General features: G+C 53.1%; 8 protein-coding genes across 8 annotated transcripts; 5 read left to right on the top strand and 3 right to left on the bottom strand.

Moving 5' to 3' along the window:
• Window positions 1-159: 159 nt before the first annotated feature.
• On the bottom strand, window positions 160-654 carry A1O9_06639 (uncharacterized protein; the record flags this gene model as incomplete). The annotated part of the gene is made up of 1 exon (XM_013405849.1): window positions 160-654. One exon carries the CDS (start codon window positions 652-654, stop codon window positions 160-162), a length of 495 nt encoding a protein of 164 aa, XP_013261303.1.
• A 1,265-nt stretch (window positions 655-1,919) lies between these two features.
• A1O9_06638 (uncharacterized protein) lies at window positions 1,920-4,085 on the top strand (the record flags this gene model as incomplete). Its single annotated transcript, XM_013405848.1, has 1 exon — window positions 1,920-4,085. The coding sequence occupies one exon, from the start codon at window positions 1,920-1,922 to the stop codon at window positions 4,083-4,085; it is 2,166 nt and encodes a 721-aa protein (XP_013261302.1).
• A 2,214-nt stretch (window positions 4,086-6,299) lies between these two features.
• On the top strand, window positions 6,300-8,820 carry A1O9_06637 (uncharacterized protein; the record flags this gene model as incomplete). The annotated part of the gene is made up of 3 exons (XM_013405847.1): window positions 6,300-6,410; window positions 6,469-7,509; window positions 7,561-8,820. 3 exons carry the CDS (start codon window positions 6,300-6,302, stop codon window positions 8,818-8,820), a joined length of 2,412 nt encoding a protein of 803 aa, XP_013261301.1.
• A 679-nt stretch (window positions 8,821-9,499) lies between these two features.
• A1O9_06636 (uncharacterized protein) lies at window positions 9,500-10,835 on the top strand (the record flags this gene model as incomplete). The annotated part of the gene is made up of 3 exons (XM_013405846.1): window positions 9,500-9,683; window positions 9,791-10,357; window positions 10,414-10,835. The coding sequence occupies 3 exons, from the start codon at window positions 9,500-9,502 to the stop codon at window positions 10,833-10,835; spliced, it is 1,173 nt and encodes a 390-aa protein (XP_013261300.1).
• Window positions 10,836-13,400: 2,565 nt separating this feature from the next.
• Window positions 13,401-14,689, bottom strand: A1O9_06635 (uncharacterized protein; the record flags this gene model as incomplete). Its single annotated transcript, XM_013405845.1, has 2 exons — window positions 13,401-14,128; window positions 14,212-14,689. The coding sequence occupies 2 exons, from the start codon at window positions 14,687-14,689 to the stop codon at window positions 13,401-13,403; spliced, it is 1,206 nt and encodes a 401-aa protein (XP_013261299.1).
• Window positions 14,690-15,921: 1,232 nt separating this feature from the next.
• On the bottom strand, window positions 15,922-17,658 carry A1O9_06634 (uncharacterized protein; the record flags this gene model as incomplete). The annotated part of the gene is made up of 1 exon (XM_013405844.1): window positions 15,922-17,658. One exon carries the CDS (start codon window positions 17,656-17,658, stop codon window positions 15,922-15,924), a length of 1,737 nt encoding a protein of 578 aa, XP_013261298.1.
• Window positions 17,659-18,933: 1,275 nt separating this feature from the next.
• On the top strand, window positions 18,934-22,894 carry A1O9_06633 (protein TIF31; the record flags this gene model as incomplete). The annotated part of the gene is made up of 2 exons (XM_013405843.1): window positions 18,934-18,970; window positions 19,023-22,894. 2 exons carry the CDS (start codon window positions 18,934-18,936, stop codon window positions 22,892-22,894), a joined length of 3,909 nt encoding a protein of 1,302 aa, XP_013261297.1.
• Window positions 22,895-23,862: 968 nt separating this feature from the next.
• Window positions 23,863-24,891, top strand: A1O9_06632 (uncharacterized protein; the record flags this gene model as incomplete). Its single annotated transcript, XM_013405842.1, has 1 exon — window positions 23,863-24,891. The coding sequence occupies one exon, from the start codon at window positions 23,863-23,865 to the stop codon at window positions 24,889-24,891; it is 1,029 nt and encodes a 342-aa protein (XP_013261296.1).
• Window positions 24,892-25,009: the final 118 nt, after the last annotated feature.

The raw sequence follows: 25,009 nt of genomic DNA, 5'->3' as shown, positions 1-25,009 counted from the left end.
GACCTGTCATGCTCCGGTGCTTGGACTTGGATACTGTCGGCCGTTGTTGTCGTTATGGCTTCAACATGTCTGGAAAAGGGAATCATGCTTTCCAGCTACTCCAGCGTCGACGTGGCCTTATCCTGATCTAGGTCTTACAGTGGTCCCAGTCGCACTCGGTCACTCGTGTTTGGGCATGTTGAGGGGTTTCTTGGCTCTGATGGAAGGTGTTTGTGTTTCCGTGATACCAAGTCCGGATATGAACAAAATTCGTGTCGTTGCTCCAATAACGACAAACAGATAGTTGCCGTAGTCAATAGCATTCCACTTAGAAACATCCAAGTAGGATTCCAGGCCGAGGGGATAGCAGCTGTATAAATGGCCGAAATCTGCGATGAGAAGCCCCAGGAGGAAAACACGCCAGACTCTGAGATCTTTGGTGGCCCTCAAAACAAAAGCTTCATTGAAGGCAAATACAAAGTACATGTTACCGAGTTGTCTGAGGACGACGTTTGTTCCAAGAGGCACCGCAGATGGGTCGGGGCTTGAAGCAGCATGTTGTAGTTGCAAATAGCTACCTGGCTCGAACCATGCGAAATAAGCGCCCACCAACGTCGCCACCGGCTCGATCCACCAGAAGAAGGCGAGGTAGGGAAAAGGAATATGTGATGCCATTATTGAGGCACTTTTGATGGCCGCGTCTTTCAGCCAAGGACTCGCAAGACTCAGGTGGTTGAGATCTGTACAGATATGTATGTAGTGTTGGGGTGATGGCAGATGGTGGTCCGTACGGAGTACACAGTATGCCGGTATCTCAGCTAGAAACCGAGGAGGATTGCCGAGGACAGAGACCGCTACTCCCTGGCGGGGGTCCTCAATCTTTACATATACGAGTCAAGTGTGTTTGGAGTTCCTAAGGCATGAACAAAGTCAGAAGCAAAACATGGGTGGTTTGACGATGACAGTGCAAGTATGTACTCCGTATGGTCATTGGTGATGGAGGACAAGCAGGATGCCCCCGAAAACCCCCCGACAATCCCCAGACAACCCCCATCAAATCGTTCTCGTAGCTGGACGCCTCTGCTGGGGTGGCTGGGCTCGGTGTTTCAACCCATCCATGACGTGCCCGAAGACCTCATCTCAATCTCGCTGCAGGGCCGCCAAACAAAGCGATGCCCCTGTTCTGCATCCTTTGTCCATCCTCTCACTGGCCGCCTGCTCCGATCTAGCTGGCAAGGCGGAGAAACCTAAGGCAGGTGGTTAACTAAGCCGGAGCGGCGCAGGGGGGAGGGTCTCCCTTGAGCCAACACTCTGGGTCGAGGTTCGTGCCAGGGGAGCCGTGGGTTCACTGGGCTTGAGGGGCGTTTCGTCGGGGCAACGCCTCGGGCAGCTGGGCGCTCACGATCCGAGCGCAGGCGGCGGCATTTAACCAGGCATTAGACCTTAGGGATGCGCTAAGGAATGTGACGGGCAGGGTTGAGGCCCGGGGGGGGGGCCGGTGGGGGGTTGCAAAAACAAGGATGCCGCCTGGAATGCCCACCAACTAACTCAGTTGTCGGGTGCTCGTCCTCTCCACTTCTGTCAACACAACCTTCGAACCCTGTCTGCAGTCTGCGGTTTGATTTGTGCTGGTTGGCTTTTTGTTCTTTTCTCCATTAACAACAAATTCTGGCCACGGCCTTGCTTCACCTCCATCTCTTGCCATGCCAAACTGCTGCTAAACAGCATCCTCTGCTGCGTGTTGCTATTTCACTTTTCTTTGCACCTGCTGTCGTTCCTTTCAGCTGCTGCTCCCTGCACCTGATCGGCTGCTCCGTCAAGCAAACTCTGCGCCGTGCCAGCCGGATTCACCGAAAGGATTTGATGGTAGATCCCTCAGCTAATTGCCACAACGTTGTCGCGTCCGATCGCTGCACAATCCTCCTGAAGGAGCCTTCATAATGTCGCACACCGAAAGCTCAGGCATCGCCCCTCTCCGCCGGACTTCTCTCATGGTTCAGCCTAGACCCAAGACCGCTTACGATAATCTCCCCGAGAACTACCCTGTTTCCTCACGGCCGGTTACTAGAATGTCTTTGATGCCCATGAGCCGCACCCACGACGTATTGGATTGGGAGACATTTAGCCACAACCAAGAGGAAACGGGTGGAGAGCATGCCATCACAGAATTCGCCGACCCTTTCGCCGATTTTTCAGTGGAACATCCTCCACGACAAACACTCCACCAGCGGCGATACTCGCATTTCACGCAATCCTGGAAACATGGCATATCGGAGCTGAGGTCTTTGACTCGCAGAATGTCGCTTACAGTCCGAAGCAGAAATTCCAAACAGAGGGAGGACCTGACGGACAAACGGGCACCACCAGCCATGCCTCTCAAACCCGGACACGAGATGATGGACATGACAGAAGCTATGTCCACGAGGCCAAAATCCCGAGGCCGTTTGCTTCGAAGTCTTAGCACCAGAAGAAGACCGTCTTTGCCGCTTCTCAACACCCACGGCATGCTTGATGCGCAGCGCGAGGTGATCGATCCCGTACCATTGACGGCTCGGGGGAGAGGGCAACCTGTTTTGTCGGATCTGGTCTATGGAGGAGCAGGAGCCCGAGCATCTGCAGCTGCTCAGAATGAATTGTTCCATGCCTCTAGAACACCTCCGCTGCCACCCTATGAGCCACGACAGGGTGCGGAGAACAAAGCGGAGCAAGACGCTGAGAGCGGAATTGGAATTGTTCTCGACAGTCGCACCCGACGTGGTTCCTCTCCCGACAATGCCCACGTCCTCTGCCAAGATCCAACCTCGGTCCTCGCGACAGAATTGTTGGAGACCATCTTATCATTCCTCGATGTCGAATCGCTGACTCAAGTTGCGCTGGTCTCACAAAAGTGGCACGACTTGTGTCAGTCACAGGCGGTGTGGAAGGGAGTCTTTTACCGAGAGTATGGATCCCAGCTGGCATCTCCGCTTCCTGATTTTGCTCCAGCTGCAGGTCTTGGGAAAAACACGCCCGGGCAGGACTTCAGAAAGCTCTTCCAAGTCCGGACTCTGATTGATAAGCGCTGGAGAAATGGGGAAGCCGCTGCTATCTACCTGAACGGCCATAAAGACAGTGTTTACTGTGCGCAGTTTGATGAGCACAAAATCATCACCGGCTCTCGAGATAATACAATTCGGGTGTGGGATGCTCACACATACCAGTGCATCCGCAAACTGGGACCTCCCAACAACCCGCGGGAAAGACAGCAACTTGTACCTCCGCCGGTGGAACCTCAAGGAGTGCTTCCTTTCTTCAAGGCGGATATTTCGTCCCCAGATCCGCCGTCTCTCGATAGTGGGCTTTGGCACCAAGCATCGGTCCTGTGTCTACAGTATGACGATGAAACTCTGGTGACTGGGTCTTCAGACTTCTCGTGCCTGGTATGGTCGATCAAGGAAAACTACCGACCACTTTTCCGCTTGGTCGGGCACCACGCGGGGGTCTTGGATGTTTGCATTGATAAACAACGAATCGTGACTTGCTCCAAGGACACGACGATCAAGGTGTGGGATCGGGTGACCGGCCAGCTCATTCGGACGCTCGTCGGCCATCGAGGGCCGGTAAATGCGGTCCAAGTGCGTGGTAATCTCCTGGCCAGTGCCAGCGGTGATGGCATGTCCAAGCTGTGGCGACTGGAAGATGGGGTTTGCATCAAGGAATTTCAGTCCAAGGACCGAGGGCTTGCGTGTGTCGAGTTTTCCGAGAACGGTCGCACTATCTTCGCTGGAGGCAACGATCAAGTGATCTACGAGTATGACACTATGACGGGTGGGCGGATCCGAGAGCTGAAAGGGCATCGCGACCTGGTGCGATCACTCCACTTGGACTCTGCGAACTCACGGATCATCAGCGGAAGCTACGACCATTCAATCAAAGTGTGGAACGCGGCAAAGGGAGAATCGGCGGACGACGGTGGACTTCAGATCAACTTTGAAGGATGGACGTCGAGTTGGATCTTGGCCGCGAAAAGCAACTATCGCAAGATTGTGTGCACCAGCCAAGATGGGAGAGTGGTGATTATTGACTTTGGATATGGCATCGATGGCGTGGACCTGGTGGAGGCCTAGACGGGATACGGCGAAGACACAGGCCGCAGCCGTGCAACATAATCTGCACCAAACTTCGCTCTTACGACACGCGATGCTCACGAAACGGAATAGCGGACACGGGTTGGCATAGACATCTGCCACCTATTACCAAAAGTCGGAGGGAAAACTTGGAAGATCTTTTTTTTGTTTTGTTTTGAGTACTTGCATGCAAGGTGTTGGTGGAACGACTGGATTTCTTGTTTGAGAGGGTGGTTCCGAGAATCGGGACTTGACCTGAGCAGGGTCACTTGTGCTAACATTGTTGATTGAATGGTGAGCTGGTAGTGGGTGTAGAATATTCTTTTGTATGATATTTCAGGGTCCCTAGAAATAGTGGTGTTTTGCTCTGAGCACCAGGCCAAGGGGCGATAGCAGAAAGTGGGCGCAAGGTGGACGACAAGTGGAGAAGCAAGGCTGTCTATCTGTCCTGACGGTTGTCTGTCAGAACGGCCGGGCGTGTCAGAGACTCGGATGTTTGGAGGCTAATGCAGGGCGAAGGAGTTTCAAAGCGCGACTGGAAGAAAGGGAGGATTGCGCGCTTACGCTGGGGGTGAAGAGTCAAGACCGCCGGGGTAGACACCCGTTGTGGTCCCCGTACTAATTGTGGGGGGAGAGAGGGCATCATCTGTATGTGCAGCACTCGTCCACCAAGAGAGCAAATATGCATCGTGCAAAGACGGTTAAAATTCGGTGTGGTAGAGCATACAGTACATCCTCGTACATAGGAAACACGCCCAACCTGTGCCAAGCGGAGGGAGGGCGCTGGGCCGCGGGCGTGGCTGGCACGTGAATGAATGATTATTAATAACACGATCGAATCATCGAATCTCGCGTGATTTGGCCCGCATGACTCGCATGGGAACGACGTCATGATGTTTACATTTCGGCAGCGTTCGATAGGAGCTGGGTAAAAAGTGCCATCTCACGACCAATCGGCTGAGGGGCGTTAAGCGAAAGGACGCCTGCCCATGAATTAGCCGTACTTGCAAACATCGATTATGCCATGTGCGGTGCTGGTGGGCTATAGGATATGGGATGTGGGCGGGAGGAGCGGAGAGGTGAAGATTGTGAGAGGTCGGACGTGCATGAAAAGCATCTGTGCATGGATTTCATTGAAAGCCAGTGGTGCCAATCTGCCAGGGAGGGGTCAAGGCAATAATAAATCAATACAAAACGAGCTGGGACGTGTTTACGAGTACAAGCAGCTCGCACTTGCACAACGGGCCCCGGGCCACGAGCGCGGGAAGGTCAAACAGGCTTGCCAGTAAGTCCGTTTGGGCGTGGCAAGCCAAAACCATGTGGATTGTATGCCTAAATAACAGACGCCTGGCAGCGGTGGTTGGTGGCGAACCCAGGCATACAATAGGCAGGGCCAAGCGGTGGCTCGCTGCTGCTCGGAGCCCACTGCGCAGACACAGACACGCTTCGGTGGTACGAGTAATCGTAATATTTACTCGTGCCCTGGACAGTCATAATAATAAGACGCGTCCATCGTCGACCGCATCCCACATCCACGCACATTGTCTAGTACTGTTTAGTAGTACGCGAGGGTCCCGAGTCCTCGTAGGCGTAGGTAGTGCAGGCGAGAGGCCACCACCACCACTACTTAGTTCCTGTACTGAGTCCGACATCTCTACCACTACGCACATTCACCTCAAGACGCCCATCGTCACCCTCATCACCCACCAATTCCAACATCCATTATCCGCCTTCCTCGCAACCGGCCGTTTGTCACACACCCACACCCACACCCACACCCACATCCATACTCACTCTCATGCTCGCACTCACTCCATGCACACCATTGTTCGCTTCATCAAAATCTGCCACCTCACCGTTCGAACAACCCACTTGTCGTGCCGCCTGTCAGATTGTTCCATGTCTCTCCCTTTCCTGCATCGAAATTCCTGCCACGAAAAACCCTGCGTCTGAACCAAAACATTGACGTCGCAAATATCCCAACTAGCGCCCTCTAGCCTGCGCTCCCACCACCACCACTGCCAGAACGACCAGAGCGACCACCACCACCCACCACCACCCGCTACTCGGTACCCTCACCAATACCAGGACAGACACCAACAATCTTCTTACCACTCCACGACATCCCTATCCATCCGTGGTCTTTTCCTCCGGCCTCGCCCTGGACCATCAACCACCTGCCCGTCCTGTCCTCCCTCCCATCCGCTAGACACCATGCCTCCCTCGAAGCGTAAAGCTCGTCGCAAACCTCACCACGTCCTCGACTCGTCCGAGCTTGATCTTCCAGACTCATCGCCCACACGCCCCTCGGCGAAGAAGCGCAAGGTAGTACATTGATCTGCCCAACATCAACTGCCACAACTGACTCATGCTTCCATCGTAGGTCAATAGCACACGTTCCGCCCTCAAACAGTCTGCGACTTCCGATCCTGATCCCGCCCGATCGATAGACCATGACTCCGCCGACGAAGCAGAGGCAGTGTCCCAAACAGATCTCATAGATTCCGTTGTCTCCTACCTCCAAGTCTCCAAGGACCCCATCGTCGCCAGCGTCGAGTATTCCAATGATAAAGAGCAGAACAATAGTCCGCAGAAGGTCTCCGCCTACGCAAAGATTGCCGGTCGCGACTGGACCTATTTCGTGCGCGAACAGTCGGTCAATTTTGGAAGGCCTCCCGATGATCGCCCAGCTGTCAACGGCGCCTCCAGTCCTATCACTGATCTCAAAGACGTCTTTCCCGTTCATATTGACCTAGGCCCCAGCAAGATAGTCTCGCGCCACCACGCCTCCATTTACTATGACGCTGATTTCCCCGAGGATGAAGGTGGCTGGCATGTCCGAGTCAACGGCCGCAACGGCGTTCGGGTCAATAATGTTTTGATCAAGAAAGGCCTCCGAAGACAGATCAAATCAGGCGACATTCTCGAAATCGCCGGGACCCAGATGATGTTTGTGACGCCCGGCGACAAAGTCCAAATAGACCAGTATTTCATCGACCGTGCCAAAGCATTAGCTGCCGGCGACGACCTTGCCCCTCCCCATGCCCACCCTGAACCTGCCAGATTTGAGACCGCCCCCTACGCTGCATCGACAGGATTTCCTTCGCTGGCACCAGCTCCGCCGAACCTGAAGCGCGAAGCAACCCCTCCTCACCAGCTAGACGGGGGCAGAACTCAACGCGGCGTTTTTGACAGCAAAATGCCCATGTCCCCCATGTACGGGCGAGGAATGATGATGGAAAGCACTCAAGAAATTGACTACAGCCGGGATTCTGCCAAAGATCTCAAGCCGCCCTTCAGCTATGCTACCATGATTGCACAGGCCATATTCTCCAGCGACGAGGAAAAATTAACCTTGAGTAATATCTATTCTTACATTGCGGACAAGTATGCTTTCTATCGACACTCCAACAGTGGTTGGCAGGTCCGTCTTCCCCTCTCCGTGAACGCAGCAACTGGTCTAACCGCAACACAGAATTCGATACGACATAATTTATCTCTCAACAAGGCATTCCAGAAAGTTCCTCGGAGAACCGACGAGCCTGGCAAGGGCATGAAATGGCAAATTGCACCAGAATTCCGACAAGAATACTGGAAGAAACAAGCCCGTCGAGGTGGAGGTTCCGCTCCTTCGTCCCCAGCTTCTTCAAAAGATGTCAACCCCAATTTCCGAGGCCCGAATGGGCAGAATCTGGGATATGACACGTCCATGGTGAGCTCCTTTTCCGCCAAGGATGGTCAAGGTCGTGCCCTTCCGCCCACTCCGAAAGTGAACCTCCAGTTCCCGCCGTTGTATCCAGGCGGTTCCTCAGGTCCAACACTGGCACCGCCCTTTCAGCAGCACCAAGACGCCATCACGCCACAGCGACGAAGAACAGATACACTTAGCACTCTCCCCGATACTGAGCTCGAAGATTCTCCTCTTCCTCACAGACACGGTGGGCCTACACCGCGGATGGGCAATGGTTTGCCTGCGTATACCCTTCCGTCTTCGGTCCCGCCAACCCATCATTCGCCAACAAATCCCACCCTCTCGTCGTCCTATCTAGACACGCCGTATCGATTCTCACAGCACAGTATCATCACTCCAGCTCCCTTGCGACAGAACCCTCGACTAGCCCCTCCAAGCACTCTCGTTGCGCCTAGCAAGTTCATGCCAGAGTCTTCTCCTGCTGGGCCAGGATTGTTTTGGAAAGGACTCATGGGTGTTACACCTGGACATCAGGTTCCTGACATCTCGCCTGTCAAAGATGAAGACCCGCGATCGAATGGAATTGACCGCCATGTGATGAGTTCTAGCCCGCCGCCAATGGATGCTGGCCTAGGGAGTCCCAGTAAACCAGCCAGGGGAAGCCAAGCACCAACTGCATCGAGTTCCAGTGCAAAGAAAGAAGGGACGCCTTCATTTAATCAGATGGAGAACGGGGCTGCGCCTGACGAAAGCAGCAGCTTCAATCGCAACATCGGAGATATTCCAGGAAAGGCGAGTCCCTTCGGTCTGGGGCCCGAACGAGCCAGCGCCTCAGGATCATTCAACCACGCGACCCAATCACAGTTACAGGGAAACCACTCTAATCCCGAGCTTCGTGGCGGTGGGGGTGGGGATGACGATGATGGCGAGGACGAAGATGGAGCAGGTGGCTTTGATCTGGCCAAAGGATTTGCTCCCATCGCTAGCCAAAGTTTCCATTCAAATCGGAGTAGCAGCATTGGTGTCGCACGAGCGGGTTCCTAAGTCGGAACACTGTGGTGTTCCTTGCATAGACCCTCCCGTCGCGGCTCTGCTCCCTATGTCGTGGTTTGATTTCCGATTGGGCTGGTGATGGCACAGAGTGTGCCTTGTACGATTAGCTAGGGTTGTGGGTTGCATATTGGGAGACACATTGAGAATATCAACACGCTGAATGGAGGGCGTGGAACGGACGGGTGTTCTTGTTTGCGCATATATGCATGTGTGGGAAGCATGGCATGGCATGATTTTATTTGATACGTTGTCACGAGTCTGAAAGACATTGCACTTGCAGTTGCACTGGCACGGGAGACTCAACAATGCAGTGGTTGACGGAATGGCGTCCGAAGTCACTCGGCCGTCAACCCAGAATTGAAGCCCCGAAAGGTTATATCTTGTATTTTTAGTACTAGTGGTAGGCATGAATGAGTCTGACTAGCAATAAACTTGAAAATTTGACATGTCTTTGAAACAATTGTAGCAGCTGGTGTAACGCTAGGTATCTGTAGTCTGTATGGTGAAGACGGTGAAGGTGGAGGTGAAGATCCCGACACTCCTTAAAAATATACGATTTGTTCCCCCCAACCCACCGCTGTACATCCAAGAACGTGTGTGGTTATTTTGTTCTTCTCAGCCTCGTCCGCATCTCTCTACAACTGAGAGGCTACTCGTACATTCCAGCAACATGTTCCGGCGCTTGCCCCAGACTCTGCCGGCGGATCCGTCCTTCCCCGCGGATCTGGCGCAGCTCGGGTTCTTCGTTAATGACAATGACCAGATCCGGCAGATCAAGAACCCCGCGCAGAAGTTCCAGTACAAGATGAATGCGAATGAGAGGGTCAATCAGGCTTACAAGTTTGCTAGCAATTGTGAGTTGGCATGCTGGGACTACAGCACTGCGCTGGTTGTCGATGGAATGTCGCGCGTGGTTCAGGCAGACTGAGCGTGGCAAGGGCTAACCATGGCGATTTCATAGTGGCCACCCGCAAGATCATTTTAGATCGACTACACGCTCTAGGCCTCGAGACGGTCAGACTACCGCTGGGCGCCGGACCAACCGACAAGCACGTCCCGATCTTAGTCTCCAAGGACATCGGCAGCAAGGACCGCGTGGTCGTGTTCCTGGGCGAGCGGCAGATGGAGCCCGGCGTGCTATCGTGGCGGGTGATTGGCGACACGGGCATCAGACATGGCAGCATGGTGGATTTTGTCGACGCCGCGCTGAACGGGCCAACAGCGACGGCTGAGCAGAAGTCTCCCGGGATTGTGATTGCCAATCCGTGTCAGCTTTTGTGGTTCAGGGGAGGAGCACGGGCGGTGAGTGATGGTGAGTGGATGGATATGCCGAGGCCGAACGGGGTGAGCGAGGCCTTGAGGCAGGATAAGGAGGTGAATCGCGTCGAGCACAATCGAGACTACAGCCAACACGTCCAATACATCTTCAGTCATGTGCTGCGGGAGCTGGTGAGCAAAGATGCAAAGATCGATGTCATTGGCCTCGAATACGCGGCGGGTGCGGCATTGGAATACCTTGCCGGGCACTGTGAGTTGTCGTTACGGAATCGCTCAAACTCATGAACTATCTGACCAGTGCTACAGGGAGCGACTGGGCCGGCCGTATCACGGGCATCTGCCTCGCCAACGCACAGTACAAGATGGAAGACCTGGTGCAGGGCGGCGCACCTCCGGAATTTGTGGCCTTCGTCTCCAAGCGGTGTCGAGCCTACAGTGTCTCTCCCTCGCCGCTCGAAGCCCCCGTTTCTGGACGAGAGAGGTTAGGCTGCAATTGCTACGCGAGTGGAGAACACGACTATCATGAGAATGTGGTTGTTAAAGCCTGGAGGAGCATGCTGGACTGGTTCAATATCTTGTATGCCAACCCGGGGCATGAGGAGGTCGAGTTCATCTACATCGAGGAAGGAGAGGATGAGCAGGGGAAGATGGTCTGGTCGAAGGAGGAGGCTGAGGCTGCAATTGCGGAGCAGGTAAATGGGGATGATGAAGGGAATGGCCAGAGATAGGAGGCGGACCAGGGAGACGGACGACCACGTAGTAGTACACTACTGGTATTGTGGGTGAGAAATAAGTCAACACAAAACATCGAGCTGGAGACGGCCGGCGGTAAGGATCTGCCTGGCTTCAAGACATCGGCGGCGACGTTGCAGAAGAGCACGAGGCAGCAGCAGCGGCAGCAGCCAATGCAATATCAGATCAGATCAGATCAGATCAGCAGCCAGAACCGTGACTGAGACTGAAGTGAAATCAAAGGAAGTGAAAGGAAGTCAAATGAAGGGACACAGTGAAGACAGTGCAGGCGCACCTTCCACATCCACCCTCATCCAACACTCAAGGTTGTTCCTTCCTGTTTCTTTGCATGGCTTATACCAAAACCATTCAACTGTATCTAATCCACGCAAGCAACAGCAACTCCATCTCTCCGTTCTGTTCATCGGCCCAACCATTCGAGCCGTCCTTCTCCCTCTGCCTGCTCTCAACATGGTCAAGTTTCGAGGCATTGAAGTCTCCGTCATCTCCCAGGTCGACATCTACAGACTTCCAGAGTACCTCTATCAGCCAGCTGGCCGTGGAGCCCAGGATAGCCCTCTTCCATCAAACTCGCCACAGGACCCAGTTGCCTCGTGCTGTGTCCCTATATATCCAGGCAGCCAGATCTGGTTGGAATACACAATCGAAGGCCCACACCCACCAGGCGCAGCATATTTCTTCAAGTTGTTGGTCAATGGAAAAGACGTGACGTCGTGGGACTGTACTGCAAAGCATGGCTTCCACGGGAAGATGATGTACACCCTGGTGCATCAAGGTCACCATCCTGTGACGGGAAAGGCCGCTATCAGGAGACAAGCTTTGAAGTTTGGGGATGAACTGTCTCACGCGGACCCAGAACAAGACCATAGGACGTCCCTTGAAGATTGCATCCAGATCAATGTCCATCGAATTGAACACCGTCAGAGAATCAGGGACCTGGAAGAGGGCCTTGGTCGTGTACACATTGACGATTTGCGTCCTGATGGCCTCCAGTAAGTGCCTTCCTTTATGCCCTTCAGGTTCTGACCAACCAGTCTCACCAATGGTGGCCTTCTCGACCACGTTCCACACCCCAAGCGATACAAATACCAACTCGTCGATCCAAAAGATGCACCCTATGCTGCTTTTCGCTTCTTTTGTTGTCCCGCTGGCAAGTACATCCACTCACAAGTGAAAAGGCCTTGGCTAACGAATCTCGCAGAAGACCTAGACGACCGTGGCATTGAGACTCTCCAAATATACCCTTCTTCAATATGTGGCAGTTCGGTGTCGTCTTCGAATACCGAAAATTCCACCACTGAATATACTGATGCGGTGACAAATGAAACACCCCCATCGCAATCAGATCCACATGACTCAATGACTCCGTCACCGGCTCAGTGCGCAGCCAAAATACCAAGCTACAGTCCCATAACACAAAAGCTCGTTGCCGATAAGTTGGCCATGAGTGACTTGGACGATTCTCTGAGTGTAAAGACCAAGGACAGTATTGAAGAGCTGGCTTCAATTATTTCCCGATCTCCGCGATCTCCCAAAAATACATCGCCCCGGGCCAGGATCTTGGATACAAGTGAAACACCCCCATCACCTACCAAAGCGACACTTCGCAGAAAAGGTTTGAGAAGAAAATTGACTCTTACCATCGATGGGGCAGACTTTGATCTAGAAAAGACGATGCGGCCACTGAGTCCTTTCACCAGTGGTGGGTTGCTTAGGAATGCTAGCCTACCCCAGACTGCACCAGCCACTGTAACTGAATTTGGCCCGTCGGTGGAGGATGAGGTCCAGGCCAGACTGGAAGAATGCAAGGGAGAGGAAGGGAAGACCAACAAGTCCAGGTATTGGAGTACAAGTAGTGATCGCGGCGGCAAGTCCTTGATGAGTTTCTTGGGTCGAAGGATGGCAAGTGGGAAAGGCTCCTGACCCATTGTTTTCAGTGTCGCCTCTGTCAGGACATGGCCTTTGATAGAGCAAGCCGCAGCGCCCTTCTCTGGGCCAAAATTATGTTTGCATGATATTGTGGTAACATCGGCGCTGGAGAGCGGGTGATAGGATGTTCGGAAACCACTTGTTGGTTCTTGAAAGGCATGTTCGGCTGCACACCACCCCATGAGAGCATTGAATTCCGATCCTGCTTCACCAGCGCCTCAAAAGACGGGGTACAATTGACAGGTTTGAGAATGGACTTGGTTGGTGTTAAACGTCAAAAGGGGTTTCACGAGGTTCAATCGGATTTGTTTGCATTATTGCCGCCTTTCTCTGTCGATGCTCGCTCCCTTGCAGCAACCCTGTGTGCCTGGAATTTCTCACAAGAGACATCCGCATTCCCGCAAAAGTAGCCGGCTGGCTGCACTCCCATCCCATCCCATCCCGCTCCTAGCAATGCTTCTAAAATCTGCCCTTCTCCTACACGTGAATTCCAGCAATAGCCAATGCCATGCCTAAAAAAGCAGCAACCAGCAAGAAAGCAAGTAGGCAAGGAAATAAGAAAACACCAACTCAGACGTTCTTCCTCTTAGTCTAGTTACGCACCGAATCAATCAGTCACTCGGCCCACCCACCCAGTCTAGCACCGCGCCCACCATGATAACCCCAGAACCCCAGATGCTCGCGTAGCCAAGCGCACCTTCCACATCAACACCATTGATTGTGCCGCCAACATGTAGCAGCGTCTGCGCCACGATCAAGACCGTCAGGATGGTCGTCCGCGAAATCAGCTCCTTCTGGCGCGCAGAGTACCAGCCCCACGCGTTGTGGTATACGTGTGCGGCGAACGAGGCGGTCACGGGGTCGAACTCTATCCCCGGAGGGGATTGCAATGGTGTTGCGGTCGAAGGCGCAAAGATGTACTCCTGCGCCGCGACGCCGGCGGGGAGGAGCGCAAGCAGGAGTGTAGGCAGCCCCGAGGGACCCAAGTGCGCGGCCTCGATTGTCCTCAGTCCCAAGAAGTGCGCGACGAGGAATTCGGGCAAGAATGTGGCGAAGGAGGCTTCCAGCAGGACGGCGAAGATGGCGCTCGCGAGGAGCGAGGTTGCGATGGTTGTGTATGGGTCGGTCAGGATGGGGCGATTCCGGAGGCTGGATTTGGGCGCGGAGCCGGGTGTGTGGCTTGGGGACAAAGGGCGGAGGAAATAGTAAGGCGTTGAGGTTGAGAGGATGGAGGAGAGAGTTGTGCTGAGGAGGGTCGCAGGAGAGATAGCGTAAAAGAGCCCCAGGAGCAGGGTGGTGGGTGTGCTGACGAGGAGTGTCAGGGAGGCGACGTCGTATGCTGAAAGTGTATCATGTTAGCATTTGCGGGCTCGAAAGCAAAGGGAGAAGGGAGAAGGGAGAAGGGAGGTCGGAGGTCCTGACCGTCAAATCCACAGAACCAGTATATGCCCAGCAGCACGACCTTCCACCCCAACAGGGCCCCGATCTCAAGCCAGGACTCTGGCCTCTTGGAAACGGCAGCCAGGTCGCCGACGCCGACACTGCCCGCGACAGTCTGCAATGTAGCTTCGAGGATCGTGCTCAATACCACCGTCACCACGAACTTCGCCGCTTCTGCAGTGACGTCGTACGCGGAGACCGCGGTCGCGGGATTGTTCAGTGGGTTCCTATGCTTAGGTGCGGGAATCACCACAACGGGCGAGCCGGTGGCTGCAGGAGAGGTATTGCTTGAACGCGACCCCGTCCGCGGTTTGCGCGTGGCGGGCGAGCTGGCCTTGGAAGTACTTGGGGACGCTGCACCGGCGGGCGGGAGCATTTCTCCGTTGCTTGCGACGGCGGTGCTGCCGCCGGTGCTGGACGCGACGCTGGCGGATTTCGAGTGCCGGCTGCGTGGTGGCATTGTGGTGTTGGCGGGATCGTTGATGAGGCGTGACGCGACAACAAGAGGCGGGGAATTGGCTGCGGGCGAATGGTGCTCCTCTTGATGGACAAGACTGCCGGTCAGCTCGAGGAGGTCGTCGAGCATCAAGAGAGAGAATGCGAGGTGCGAGATTCGATTTAAGACGCGATGATTGTGGGTGAGGAATAGAAAAAGCGGATGGCTGGCAGAGAGTGGTCGCGGGTGATGTTGTGGTGGGTGAAGGTGAAGCTGCTTGAGGTTTCGCGATCATGACGCGATTGGTGGAAAGAGGACTGGTTGATCACAACGTCATAACTACGAAATTGAACATCGGGCAGAAGAGAAGAGACGAGACGCGAAGAGGCGAGGCTCTGGTGGCTCGGACCAGTACGGTATTGTATTCCTGACCTCTACTATTCTTGTTCCTATTGCTCTACTGTTACTGTGGTGTATTTGAAGTTCTTGAGGTTCTTGAAGAGCTCTATCGTAGTATTCCATGAAGACTAAGCAGTCCATCAAAACGCGTGTTGCTTGTCAAAGTCGCGACCTCTGTGTCTGAGCAAAAGAAGGGACCAATATATAGTCCATGAGTGACTTTCTAACTGCCAAATCCCTTGCAAAATGGCCGCTGTCAGTATCGTATATACACACCAGAAGTGCGTCTATGCTAATCTAGGAAATTGAAGATAGTAATACATTCGGCGAAATGCAAAATGCAGATGTCCCTCCCGCCTGTCTTGGTATTACTACATACTTTCCAACCGCCCAAGACTTCCAAGGGGCCATGATGGCCTCCGTGGTTTCAATGCAATGCAGCAACTCTGCAAAACAGTGCGGGCCTTGGTAGCCTGGTTCATGAGTTGCACCAGGCACACCAAGTGGTGGTTTTCACCGATTGAAGCTACACTGATATATTAACAGAATTCTTCATGTCTAATGCTTCTGACTTGGCATTGGACCCAGGCAGATATCGCTTCATTGATCCGTCCTGTCGTATTGAGGGATGACTTCCCAGTTATTCATTGAGAATTTGGAGGCAACTCTGAGGCAGTGTTGCCTGGCCGCTGCCATAATAAAAGTTTTGTGTCTTGGTGGAATCTCTGGATTGAAGCATATTGTGACAATGCATGGCCTGCCCAGCTAAGGTTGCGACGAAGGAGGTAGATAAAATTGCGAATGGTCACGGATCGAGCCCCCAGAGCGACTGCAGATGGGCGGAAGACCCAAGACGCTCAGTCATCATCATCGTCATCGGGAGACTTGTCTGGGACAACCCTCATCTCGATGACTCCTGTTTCACGCCCTTTGGCGTCTTTGGTGGTAAATGCATATTTTCCTTGCTGCTCCCCACTCTGGATCGTCCAAAGGTCTTTGAATGTGAGCTCCTTCGTCCTGTTGATACTCTCGATTGCAGAAATTCGCTCCAGGGTGTCGTCCAGGAGCTTGTCGAAGCGTTCTTCTGCACAGATTGCCTTGAATGCATTCATCATGGGCACTGAGTCTGCACGAACCATCGCACTACTGTCAATGGTAAAGATATTATCGTGGTCGTACGTCTGGATGAAATCTGCACGGGTCATGATCTCGCGAGCAATGTATAGCGGTATTTGCGGCAGAATATGTCCTTTGTCCTCATCATAGTTCGTCTCCATCTCTTTGCTGCGTTCGACAAGAGCCTTTGCGAGGACCATGGCGGCGCTGGCATACTTCTGCTGATCCATCACATCGTCGTCCATGGTTTCTCCAAGAATGCCGCATTTGTTCAGAAACCATGTCTTCTCCAGCTCGTTGATTTGATGGCACATCTTGAGCATGTCCGAACTTTTCGCCACCCGGTTGAGGAAGTTCAATCTGCCGCCCACCAAATCATAGACCTCTTTGAATACTCCCATGTCCCGCTCGTGGCCGGGAAAGTACTTTGCACGGTATCGTGCAAGGGCCTGGATAGCCTTGTCCTTGGGCAGATCTAGGATGGGAATGACCTCCATCCGGGTAGCGTATCGCTTCAGCCTTTCATAGACCCAGTAATCGTCAGAGTTGAATATCATCGTGACCAAATTTGCGGCAGCCCATTGTTCGGCACGTTGTTGCATGAGTTCGATCAGGTCATTTCCGTCCTCGTCATCTCGGATCAAGTGGGCACAATTCACAATCAGAACTAGTGGACCATTCCGACCCCTCTTAAGAAGACGTCGAGATTTGTTACGGTTGGCCATTGCAATCTTCTCGAGTTTGTTGAATGCACGTTCGATGTCCAGCAAGGCAGTCGTGTCTCTCGGCCCACGAATGGAGAACAAAGAACCAATATAATCTTCATGAAACTCGTAGTTCAGCGACTTGCCAAGTCGAATGCGCGTAATTTCCAGATCGGCATGGGCCTCGAACATAGACACACCTTCACCGTCAGTTTTGCGCATGGCCTCTAGGATCATGGATGATTTCCCCGTGCCCTTCTCGCCGACAATGAGATAGTATCGACCCTTGGACTCGCCGTTGATGATGGCGTCAATCTTGGACTGCTCGGGACGGGGAATCCAATTGTCATCGTCTTCTGGCGAGTCCGAGGTATCCCCAGGTGGAACATGAGGTCCAGGCGGCGAAGCTAGATCCAACATGGGATCACCCGGAGCAAAGGCTTTCTCGATTTTGCGAAGGACTAGCGCCTTGTAGTAGATATGGTATGTGTAGCCTGCCAAGCCTAGAACTGCAATGGACGCGAATGTCGTGGCAGCAGTCTCGAAGATCTTGAAGAAGGTCGGACCCATCCGAGAAGTCTTGGGCTCTTTGTCTGATTTTGGATCATTCGGTGGTTCTTCTTCATCTTGATCTTGCCCAGGAATGGTGCTTGTTGGACCAAACTGAGACGAAGCATGTCGGCGTGGTCGGCCCACAGGTGCTCGTATCCGACCTCTTAAGATCGCTGGGCCAGCTCGAGCTCTGGCCATCATCCATCCTTGAACAGCTCTCATGATTAATCGCATGCGCATGCTTTTACAGCCGCGCGACTCGAGCGCAATTGCACAACTTGGCAGGGTGGGGCAGATGATATTCTGATGCGCTAGAATTGCACGGCAATGTTATGTGTTAAAGGCATCAAGACGGAAGTGACAAGACGTTTAGAAAGGTCGTGTTAAAGAGCGACGAGGCCAGACTGCCGTGGATGAAGTGATGTGGTCGAGGGTTTTGATGATTATGGAGCGTTACTGTCTGGGATGGAGACTCGGAAAAGGGATGAGAGTTGGATCACCCACGTGCCCAGTCCAATTTACAGTCAGGAAGATCAAATCAGACTCGTGCCATTTTTTTTGGTTAAGTGGACGGATGGGGAAGCTAAGCCAGGGACATGATCGATCCTACAGGCAAGCATTGGGCAAGTTGGGATCTTTATGAGGCAACGAGGAGAGAATGTACATCAATTGCAGTTGTACCGAGTACTCTAATGTTACAAGATGAGTGTTGATGGATGTACAGCAGTGCCTCCTTTCTACGCAATCACTCTTACGTGCCACTACGCGGCGTGCTCGAGTCCGCCAGAACAAACTTGAGAGTTGCTGGTAGCCAATTTCTTTGAAGAATAATTCTCTTACGGCCGATTCCACGATTCAATAGCGAGTGCTCCGTACCTGCATATTACAAAGGCGGAAAAAGAGCATGACGAGCGCGACTTTCCTTCTGGAGTACTACTAGTATACGCGCCCGCGGGCAGATCGCGTGACTACGAGAAGTAAACGCGTGGTGTGTGGGAACAGCTCGAATGGTGAAACGGAATCTTGTTTTTCCATTCCGGTCGGGCAACTGAGCGAGTTGAGGCAGGCACACCCAGCAACTCCTCGGCAATAGCGGCCTTTTTTCGTAGCGGCGGGTGCAAGCATGGAAGGAGCGCGGTTTCTTCTCGTGCCGGTGACTTGGTGGCCCTGGAGGTCGTGGGTTGTTCCTTCCTTCCAGCTCCCCGGCCGGCCAATCCGGAAACATCCTTGGGCCAACTAGTCCCCATTTGGCGCTGCTCCAGAAAATTAATCCTCTGCAAAAGTTATTGGAACTCTCTGAGGTAACTTGACTCGATTTTGTCTCGACTCTTGATTCCACCTTCATTCCCTTCTCCTTCTGTCTCTGCTGTACATTACAATTGTTCTACGCCTGACTGGCTCCCTTCTTGTACACTATCTGCTTGTCACTCTTTTCTCCTAGTCCCGGCTCTCCGTTTGCACTGTACACTATTGCATTTCTCCAATAAATCTTCCCTAATGGCTGATTCCAATGGTGACGTGAACAACACCAAAGGTCTCCGGCTTCCGTTCCTCCACTCTCGATGCTGGTGCTAACGCTCTTACAGAAGCGACGACCGCCTCAAACAACGATCAGACGGCTCAAGCTCTGACCAACGGCAACAACGGCCCTTTCCCCGACCACGACCATAGCCATGATCACCAGCATGACGACAACGCCGGAGCTCTGTTCCAGGTGTCTGTCAAGCTGCCCCACAAGCCTTATACCATGCAAATCACTGTCACAAGTCAAGAGCAGGTTCAAGACGTGCGACAGTCCATCGTCGAAACACCCGACACCTTCCAGTACACTTGCTTTCATCTCGAGCACGCAGGCCTGCGGATCAATGACTTTGTGGAGTTGTCCGAGGTCAAGGATCTCAAGCCTAATGACGAATTGGTCCTGATTGAGGATCCTTATACTGAGAAAGAGGCGAGATTACATGTTGTTCGGATGCGAGAGTTGATTGGTGCCACTGGAGATCGCTCCGACCAGTTGCACGGTATATCCGCAGGCTTGTCCTTGCACGACGAGAAGTTTGGCTCCGTTCTAGCACCAGCTCCTAAGTCTGAAGACAATCCATTGCTCGGGTATGAGGTGGACGGACGACCATCCCTGAACGCCATACTGCCGGCTCGTCTGGACAGCCCACCGAAGACGATCAAGAGTCTCTCCGTCTCACAATGGAACCCACCTCCATACCACCTACGACAGCGCGGTCATTTGCTGTACCTCCAACTGACTACCAATGAAGGCGAGCAGTTCCACCTGACCTCTACGATTGCTGGATTCTATGTCAACAAGTCTTCCAGCAATAAGTTCGATCCTGCTCCCCGCCTAGCTCCGAAGAACCACGGCGCTCATTCTCTGCTGACACTAATATCAATCCTGTCGCCGTCCTTTAACGAAGCTTTCCTCGAGCTCCAGAAGCTAAATGGCCAAAAAGATCTCTTAACCACCTTTCCCTTCCAGAATGCCATTCCCGCTAATCCCTGGTTGGTCCCCCTTTCAAGCTTCCAAGCGTGTCAGCATCAAGCAGATCCCACCCGAGCTCAAGAAGCTTATCTTATCGGTGGGGCGGATGGCGCAGAGAACCTCCGCGACTGGAATGAAGAGTTTCAAACAACGAGAGAACTACCGAGAGAGACGTTGCAGGACCGTGTCTTCCGCGAACGGCTGACATCGAAGTTGTTTGCTGATTACAACGATGCAGCTGCCAGAGGTGCGGTCCTCGTCGCTCGTGGAGAGGTTGCTCCGTTAAACCCCACAGAGGGAAGGGACGCCCAGATCTTCATTTATAACAACATCTTCTACTCCTTCGGTGCGGATGGAGTTCAAACCTTTGCGAGCGAAGGTGGAGACGAGGCTGCCAGAGTGGCTGTTGGAAAAGATGTTGCTGGTGTCAAGGCCGTCAACCAACTTGACATTAATGGGCTGTTCACCCCGGGTACCGTCGTAGTAGACTACCTTGGCAAGCGTATAGTCGGTCAGAGTATCGTTCCTGGTATTTTCAAGCAACGAGAGCCCGGTGAACATCAGATTGATTATGGTGGCGTGGAAGGCCGGGATATTGTGACTGAAAACGAAACATTTGTTTCCGTCTTCGAAAGGCTGTCAAGGTCTCTTCGTGTTAAGAAACATGCCGTGTGGGATAAGGAGGGCAAACGCCATGACCTGGAGGGCAGTGTTGAGACCAAAGGATTGCTGGGCACGGACGGTCGCAAGTATGTCCTGGATCTCTATCGCATCACTCCACTCGATGTGGCCTGGTCGGAGGAGATTGAGGAAGGGTCGGACGAGGAGAAGTACCCACATCGAATGTCTGTATTGAGGCTGGAGTTGGTGGAGGCCTACTGGCGCACGAAAATGCAGGAATATGTCCGTGCGGAAGTTGAAAAACGCCGCGCGAAAACGACGAATGGCAATGATGATAAGCTTGCTCAGGGCAATGAGATCGCAACCAACGGCCACGCTGAAGAAGGGAACGAAGGAGCGGCTAACGTCGAAGGCGAAGACCAAACCTCCAAGCTAGCCCCCGCCCTTGATCAGGAGCGTGTGGATATCTCAAATTTCAACCTGGCCCTCAACCCTGATGTCTGCAGTGGTCAAGTACCGCAGACGGATGAAGAGAAGGAGGAATATGCCGCCGACGAGAAAGAGGTCCGAGCTGTGTCTGACTTTCTCAGGAACAAGGTCATTCCTGATCTGCTCACTGATCTGCACGACGGTGATGTGGGCTATCCGATGGACGGGCAATCTCTCTGCCAATTGATCCACAAGCGTGGCATCAATATCAGATACCTTGGACGTCTTGCAAAGGCCGCTGCCGAGAAAGGTGATCGACTTCATGCGTTCTCCGTTGTGGTCCTCCAGGAAATGGTTGCGAGAGCCATCAAACATATCCTCAATGGCTACCTCCGCCATCTCCCCGCCATCTTCGCAAGCTCGGCCATCTCCCACTTACTGAACTCTGTCCTGGGTGCAGATCTAAACTCCAACCCACGACCCGAACTTGATGAAGATCTGCGTGCGTTTTATCCCAATGGCGATTTCTCTTTTGAAAAGGTAAACCCTACTAATATCAAGGCGGCGATCGAGAAGCAAGTTCAGTTGCGTTATCGATACACTCTCCCAAGTGGCTGGAAATCGCTTATTCAACCCCTCCCACTGCTGCGTGAGATCTGCTTGAAACTTGGCCTCCAACTCGCAGCAAGAGACTACTCATTCAGTAGAGGGGATTATATTGCTCTCGATGTTTCTCCAGCACGGAGTGGTAGCGACACTCATTCCAACAATGGTGCACAGTCCGACGAAGGAAGCAAGAAAAAGAAAAAGAAGGGCGGTGACCAAACACAAGCTGCTACCGTCGTAAAATCCAACGTTACATTTACACCAGAGGATATATTGAACATTGCGCCAATTGTCAAAGATGCAGCCCCAAGAAGTGCACTGGCAGAGGAGGCATTAGAAGCCGGAAAGATTTCATTGGCTCAAGGACAAAAGCAACTGGGCCAAGAGTTGGTTCTCGAATCTTTATCACTACATGAGCAGATCTACGGTATTCTGCATCCAGAGGTGGCAAAGATGTACCACTCCCTATCAACGATATATTACCAGACAGACGAAAAGGAGGCGGCTGTTGAATTGGCTCGCAAAGCTGTCATTGTGACCGAGCGAACTTTGGGAGTCGATTCACATGACGCTATCTTGGCGTACCTCAACCTGTCATTGTTTGAACACCATGTTGGGAATACTCGACAGGCATTGAAATATGTTAGACATGCTCTTGATGTTTGGAAGATCATATTTGGACCCAACCACCCCGACTCCATCACAACGATGAACAATGCTGCAGTCATGCTTCAGTCATTGAAGGAGTACTCTGAGTCACGAAAGTGGTTTGAAGCCTGTTACACAATCTGCGAAGGCTTGTTTGGTCGTCAATCTATCAATGCAGCAACAATCCTTTTCCAACTGGCACAGGCGCTGGCTCTGGATGGTGACGCGAAGGGGGCCGTGACTAAAATGCGCGATGCTTATAATATCTTTTTGGCGGAGCTGGGCCCGGCAGACCGCAATACTAAAGAGGCAGAGAGCTGGCTTGAACAATTGACTCAAAATGCTGTTTCAATTGCCAAACAAGCCAAGCTGTTGCAAAGCCGACGTATTGGTGGCATTCGACAACTTCCCCGGATGGGCTTGGGGACAAGACTCCAACCACAGAGTGCCAGCGCTGTCGCCCCCAATGCGTCTGCCAGGACCGCGGCGACTGAACCCAACGTACGGACGGGCACTGGCAATGCCGCCTTGGATCATAGGAGCATTGATGAATTATTGAAGTTTATCGAAGGCGCGGAGACGGGCAGTAGCCCACGAACGAAGAAGAAGAAGTCACTCAATCCGAAGGCTAGAGGGTCAAGGAAGGCCACAGCCGCATAAGATATGCAGTTTGGCGAACCAACGTGACGATCATTTAAGCAACGGTACCGTTGAAGAGGTCCAGCAGAAATATTCCTGCGCACGCTCAGCAACGGGCATGTTGACGGGGAGCCATCTTATCCGTTTATGATATACGCATCTCAACCGTGTTCTAATACAGCATTATTTGCTGCTACTATGTACCATATACTAGGAAAGATGAAAGACAAAAAGGGGTATAACCATGCCGCCTGCGCGTCTGGCTCGGAAGGCTTGGAGTCGGAGTTTCAGCAGTGAGAGTGGTTCCGGCGAGCTGCAACCTGTCATGTTGCTGAACTCAGCAGATGGGTGTTGGTAGCTGTTGGTAACATACTGAGTAAAATACGTACTATTCTCAACTCCAATCCGATCATGATTGCTCCAGCTTTCTGGCATGTTGGCGAGTGCCTCGTATGAAGCGGTGATATATCGGAAACACGTGCCATCAAGCACGTGCTCCTGGGCATGTCAGGACCCACTTTCCACATTGGGACATCACTTACACGTCGGCTGGGAAGGTGTCCAGACCTCATCATTGGTCAGCCTGTTTCGCACCATTTGTCAGCGCAACTCCTCACAGCACGGACGCTGCTTTTCACTATGTGTAAGCCTGGACCCAAACGACGCCCGGTGAAGTAATTCTAGTCGATTCTTTACGATCTAGAGAATCTCACTCTTCAGCTTCCTCCCGTAATCGCACATCGTCCAGTAACCAGCAGTCTTGTGACGCGCTTTTCTTTGTGATAGACCACTGTTCACACCACTGGCCGAGGGGTCCTTATCAGCAGGGATTACTTATCACAAGCAGCGCGACTCTGGCTCGTGTTTCCACTGAGTCACTGACACATCAGCGGGACAGAGGCTGGACCAGCCATTTTATTCTGAGCCTTCAGATCCAAGAACTGTAGTACCGCCTCGACTCACTCGCCAATCCCATTTCCACAAACAAAATGTCTGCCAAAGTTCGATCTCTCACCACGGTGTCGACCTACAGTCTCGCACACACCGCACAATGTAAACTGAAACTCTCTGCGAAGCGTGGAGACCGCGACCTTCGATTCATCCTCGGCCATGCCTTCACGCTAGACAACGTGATGCTCCGGATCATGGAAATTGAGAACCAGACAGCAAAATCTTCGTTCCTGGAGGGAAAAGCGCCCGGCGATGATGGAAACGCCCACTATGATTGCACTGCCGCAAAACCAGTCGAGCCAGAGGAGCATTACGATTGTACCAAAGCGGCGCCACCTCCACCGCCGGAACCGGAAGAGCACTACGACTGCACCAAGCCCACACCGACCCCTGCAGAACCAGACTCCCGAGGGCGCAGGATCAGCTTTCGGGACAACAATGCTCGCCCGTCGAGGACCTCTGGCGTGGCATCCAACAATCGGGGTACTAATTCACCGGCTCGTAGGCACTCTCCTCCACCAGTGTCCTTTTCCGCAAAACAAGACTATCTCGATGACTCGGACTCCGAGGGGACTTCCTCAGATGATTACGATGAGCCAGACGCATATCAATATGACGGCGCAGCGGCCTCTGCATCTGGCGAAGTAAAAGCTACCAAGCAACGCCCCGTGCATGACGAATACTCAGACGAAGAGGACGCAGCGCTGGAATTCGCGGACGACGAGCTCGACCCACTCGGCGACAACATGGGCGATCTGTCCCTGACGCGCTTCGAATCCGCATCCGCCCGGCCACCGCGCATGATCCGCTCGACTTCTTCATCGTCGGATGAAGATGATGACGGTCCCCTGTCGCCTCCACAATTACCTGCCGATGTCGACGTGCGAGAGCTCATGGAGGGCGAAAAGGATGAGGAGCTGGAAGGCCTCTACGACGGCGTTAGACGCTGTCGCTGCCACGGCCAACGAGAGGACCACGAGATCGCCGCCAAACCGCAGGGTATTTGGGATATTCCCTCCGAGAAGTCTGGGGGCAAGAGATTGGCAGTCGTGGCCGTTGCTGCGTGATTGAAATGCGAGGAGGTGGTTGAAGATTGAGATTTTTACGTCGTACTTTAGGTGTTTTTTCAGATTGATGGCGTGGAATAGTGCCTGCTGAATCAAGGATCATGCGTGATGGTGGCGA

This window comes from Exophiala aquamarina, assembly GCF_000709125.1.
Source record: "Exophiala aquamarina CBS 119918 chromosome Unknown aczIA-supercont1.4, whole genome shotgun sequence".
NCBI classification, from domain to species: Eukaryota; Fungi; Ascomycota; class Eurotiomycetes; order Chaetothyriales; family Herpotrichiellaceae; genus Exophiala; species Exophiala aquamarina.
Note: the sequence above shows the minus strand (reverse complement) of the source record. Positions and strands in the feature narration are given on the sequence as shown.